Here is a 4,970-nt window from a genome sequence, read left to right as displayed (position 1 = left end):
CAAACCTATAATCTTATTAGAATAATATACTAATAACTATAGAATTTTCTCAATTTTCCCCTAATATGCCAAGATTATTAACAACATATTCTTTTCAACATAATTTCTTCTGTGGTTGAAATTTATTATAAAAAAATTAGACATACTTTTCTATTAAGAACTCTTTTTTTAATAATTTTATAGCCTTTAATAAACTTTAAAAATCAACTAAAAAAATGGTAAAGTGAGTGTGTGAAAAAAAAAGCCACTACCCCCTTTAATTTTTTATTATCAATTAATATTTATGTTTATCATTTCTATATTTTTAGTCCATTCATGTTATTTATGCTTTTAGCGTTGCATAACAGTTTTCCACGTGTGAAGATATTCAAAATTATGTTCCTCGTGCCACAATAGATACGTTGATTAACGCTTATGGACAAAGATTGTTGATAAAAAAATAAGAAAAAGATATTAAGAATATAAAAACGTAACTCGTGATCCATGAGAGTGATGAAACTATGAGAATCATACTATTAAAAACTATTATTATTGTTATAAACTATAAATACACACATGGTGAAATAAGTTTTGTTCACAACACTCTTTTTCCTTCATTTATTTTCAACCAAACTTTCATTTTGATCGTTTTGCTGTTGTGGCTGAGGAGCCTCTGTAAGTTAACCATATCCCACTTTTCAATTCACTTGATTATGCCTTTTGTTTCGTATGTTAATGTAAGATTGTAGTTATTCTCTGTTTCATTGTTCATTCTGGCCTCTGGTCTTTGCTTACGAAGCATGGCTGGTTCTTGTTGAGTCTTGTTAAGTGTTTTTGTTAGAAATGAACTTTAAATCTAACTTAACTCTATAAAGAAGGATTATAAAGTAAGATCTGCACCACTTATAAATTATAAATTGATCTTATCTTTAGTCGATATGGAATATCTAACGTGTTTAAAGCAACATAAGAAAATGTTGTGTTGTTATGATTAATTTTTGGTTTTTATAAGAAAATTAATTGAAATCAAGTTTGATTCTCTTAACCAAATTAAAATGGTTTTCATTTTCTCAGTGTTAGCATTCTTTTTTCTTTTGTAAAGTTTCAATTGAAAATGTCCTTTTACAACCCACTTTCAAAATGTTTTGACATTCTGAAAATTCTATCTAGAAAATTTCTTATAAATTATTTTTCTAGACTAATTTCTAATTCTAATAAAGTAAAAGTGATTATATTTTTAAAAATGTAAGGGACACTGTCTAATAATTTCTCTCACACACTCTCTAGCTGTTATTGACAAAAATTTATCAAAAACTAAAAATTTTAATGGTATATAACTTCAACTTTTATAACTTCTTCTTCTGACTTAAGATCATCAAAACTTGTGAATTCTGATAAATTTGAGCAGAAATAAAGTGTTCTGCTTCATGTATTTAGCCTCAGACTAGGTCTTCTGACTTAAGATCATCAAAACATGTAATTCTGATAAATTCTATCAGAAAGAAAGTGTTCTGCTACATGTATTTGGCCTCAGGGTAGGGGGTAAGAGGTTGTTCTAAACATTCTTAGGAATTGTTGTGTGAAATGATTGAACACGACAAGACAAACTTGTTTGACAGATATATCTGACAAGAACTTGCATTGCTTTGCACAAAAGTTATGCAGATATGGCCAACACCTACAAGCCAAAGAACATTCTCATCACAGGAGCAGCAGGGTTCATTGCATCTCATGTCTGCAACAGAATAGTCCGGAACTATCCTGACTACAAAATCGTTGTCCTAGACAAGCTCGATTACTGTTCAAATTTGAAGAACCTGATGCCCTCACGTTCATCTCAAAATTTCAAGTTCATAAAGGGAGACATTGGTAGTGCTGACTTGGTCAACTACATTCTCCTCACCGAGTCTATTGACACTATCATGCACTTTGCAGCACAAACCCATGTGGACAACTCCTTTGGAAACAGTTTTGAGTTCACCCAGAACAACATTTATGGCACACATGTGTTGCTGGAGGCTTGCAAAGTCTCTGGTGGCCAAGTGAAGAGGTTCATCCATGTGAGCACTGATGAGGTTTATGGGGAGACAGATGAGGATGCAGTGGTGGGAAACCATGAGGCTTCTCAGCTGTTACCTACCAATCCATATTCTGCCACAAAAGCTGGTGCTGAAATGCTTGTCATGGCATATGGTAGGTCATATGGTTTGCCTGTTATAACCACAAGAGGGAACAATGTTTATGGGCCTAATCAGTTTCCTGAGAAGTTGATTCCAAAGTTCTTGCTCCTGGCCATGAAAGGAAGGATTCTTCCAATTCACGGGGATGGCTCCAATGTCAGGAGTTATCTCTATTGTGAAGATGTGGCTGAGGCATTTGAGATCATTCTCCATAGGGGTGAGGTGGGACATGTTTATAATATAGGGACAAAGAAAGAGAGGAGGGTGATTGATGTGGCAAGAGACATATGCAGGCTTTTCAACTTGGATCCTGAAACCCGTGTCAAGTTTGTGGAGAATAGGCCTTTCAATGATCAAAGGTACTTCTTGGATGATGAAAAGCTGAAGAATTTGGGGTGGTCTGAGAGCACTACTTGGGAAGAGGGGCTAAGGAAAACCTTGAGTTGGTATGTGAAGAATCCTGATTGGTGGGGTGATGTTTCTGGTGCTTTGCTTCCTCATCCAAGAATGCTCACTATGCCAGGAGTTGAGAAGTACTATGATAGCACAGAAATGAGCAAAAATGCTTCCAATGTCGATGCAAACCATGCCAACCAGAACAAAATGGTTGTTCCAACTATAAGAAGCAATGCGTCACCACGAAAGCAATCTGTGAAGTTCTTGATCTATGGTGGTGCAGGGTGGATTGGGGGGCTTGTAGGAAATATTTGCGAGAAGCAAGGGATACCCTTTGAATATGGCAAAGCACGTTTAGATGAAGGATCACAATCACAAATATTGGCTGACATAAACACCAGTAAACCAACTCATGTTTTCAATGCTTCTGGGGTGACAGGAGCACTGAATTTGAAATGGTTTGAAGCTCATAAATCAGAAGCCATACGAGCAAATGTTGTTGGTGTGTTAACATTGGCACATGTTTGCAAAGACCATGGTCTCCCAATGATGAATTATGCCTTTGGTGGTAATTTGGAAGACACAAAAAACTCCACTGATGCTTTCTATTTCAGAACGCAAGCCAAGGTATGTTAAAAAGAAAAACTTGCACACACTGTTTATTCCTTTTCCGATTTCTGTTGCAATTTTTGCATGATCACTAACTTTGGTTTTTGTCACCATATGGTTTTAGGTTGAAGAGTTGCTAAAGGAATATGACAATGTGTGCACCCTAAGAATCCAATTGCCAGTGTCATCTGATCTCAGCAACCCACATAACTTCATCAGTAAGATAACAAGTTCTGATAAAGTGGTCAACATGCCAAACAGCATCACTGTTTTGGATGAACTTGTGCCCATTTCAATTGAGATGGCCAAAAGGAATTGCAGGGGCATTTGGAACTTCACAAACCCTGGTATTGTGACCTGCAATGAGATTCTTGAGATGTACAAGGAATATATTGATCCTAGTTTTAAATGGGTTAATTTTACAGTTGGACGACAGGGTCAATTCCCTTCTCCGAGTACTAATGAAATGGATGCATCACAACTGCAGAAGGAATTTCCTGAACTTTTGCCTGTAAGGGACTCATTGCTCAAATATGTCTTTGAGCCAAAAAGGAAAACTTTGGGTTATCGAGTTGCATAATTAACTATAAATAAATGTATACACGTCTATCCATTTATTTTCCACTTTTTGCTACTATGGTATGAATTAGTTTGTTATAATCATACTATTGAATTTCTCATTTCTTCGTACTTTCTTTTCCAATTTGTATTTCTTTTAGATTTTGTAGAAACAAAACTATTTGTCTAAATAAAGAGAAGTTGCAGCAGCCCATTACTGGTTGAATTAAGGTAGGAAAGTGATGTATGATTATATCCGAATAAGTCAAGTACTGAAAGCATCCATGCATTTTAGGTAAGTTTTTAAGAGACTAAATCATTTAATTAAAGACTCCAAAGAGCAAGTGACCTTTCTAACCCTTGTGTTAGAAAGTATGACTAAGTCATCAATAGAAAAGAATGACTAAAGTTTCTTGAGTTCTTAATTAACTTTAGAATAATTGAGTAATTTTTTTAATCATAACATTAATACGAATTATTTATCAAGTATGATGATTATAATACGAATAAAGAGATTAAAGTAAATATTCTTCTCCCAACCTAGTTGTTCTATATTTAATAAATAAAAAATTATTTAAAATAGAATCACCAAATCTAACTCCCCAAAAAGTTATCAAGTAAAATAACAGTTATATATTAACCTTAGAGTAATAAAATTATATCACACATCTAAATATATGTACAAAATAATAAAAAAATTAAATAAAGTGTGTAAGATACATAAAATAGAGTGAAAGAACTTAAATAAAGATATAAAGAAGATCATAATATTAATTTCAAATAACTTTTAAAAGGTTGAATATTTTTAAACTCATGAGAGGCTAACGTATGATCTAATAAACAAAACTTATATTTACAAGTAAATTTAAGAATAATGGATTAATGTAAGTTTATTACATCTAAAATTACATATCTACCCATGTAATTGTGTTTGAGAATTCTCTTAGTTTTTCATCACACGATACATGATATCTTATTCTACGTGTCTCTTCTTCCAAATTTTTAATTATTTTTATAAAAAATGAACATTTAAGAGAATTACGTGGATTTTTAGTTTCTTTTTATAAAATAAGATATTTAATGTTAATAAATTGTGAAACATAAGATTAAATATAATAAATAATAAAAATTGATACTTTTATTTTTTTTTCATATGTACATATGTCGTGGTGTGTGAGAACCCTTCTTAATTTCTCTCATCACATGGTATATGATATCTTAGTCTATGTCCCTTGCAAAGTTTTAAAA

The 4,970-nt window shown here is 32.9% G+C and overlaps 1 protein-coding gene across 1 annotated transcript; it reads left to right on the top strand.

The window, feature by feature from the left end:
* Positions 1–525: 525 nt before the first annotated feature.
* LOC108341842 (trifunctional UDP-glucose 4,6-dehydratase/UDP-4-keto-6-deoxy-D-glucose 3,5-epimerase/UDP-4-keto-L-rhamnose-reductase RHM1) lies at positions 526–3,948 on the top strand. The gene is made up of 3 exons (XM_017579497.2): positions 526–654; positions 1,637–3,182; positions 3,289–3,948. Exons 2-3 carry the CDS (start codon positions 1,647–1,649, stop codon positions 3,742–3,744), a joined length of 1,992 nt encoding a protein of 663 aa, XP_017434986.1. The 5' UTR covers positions 526–654; positions 1,637–1,646; the 3' UTR covers positions 3,745–3,948.
* Positions 3,949–4,970: the final 1,022 nt, after the last annotated feature.

The sequence above is a fragment of the Vigna angularis genome, chromosome 6, assembly GCF_016808095.1.
Source record: "Vigna angularis cultivar LongXiaoDou No.4 chromosome 6, ASM1680809v1, whole genome shotgun sequence".
Lineage (NCBI taxonomy): Eukaryota > Viridiplantae > Streptophyta > Magnoliopsida > Fabales > Fabaceae > Vigna > Vigna angularis.
This window is presented reverse-complemented; position numbering and strand designations above follow the sequence as displayed.

What these genes read in the sequence shown, in the direction of transcription:
- LOC108341842 (XM_017579497.2), top strand. Translation starts at nt 1,647, where the DNA reads ATGGCCAACACCTACAAGCCAAAGAACATTCTCATCACAGGAGCAGCA. An exon ending in ATTTCAGAACGCAAGCCAAG is followed by an intron (nt 3,183 to 3,288) that starts GTATGTTAAAAA and finishes ATATGGTTTTAG; the next exon opens with GTTGAAGAGTTGCTAAAGGA.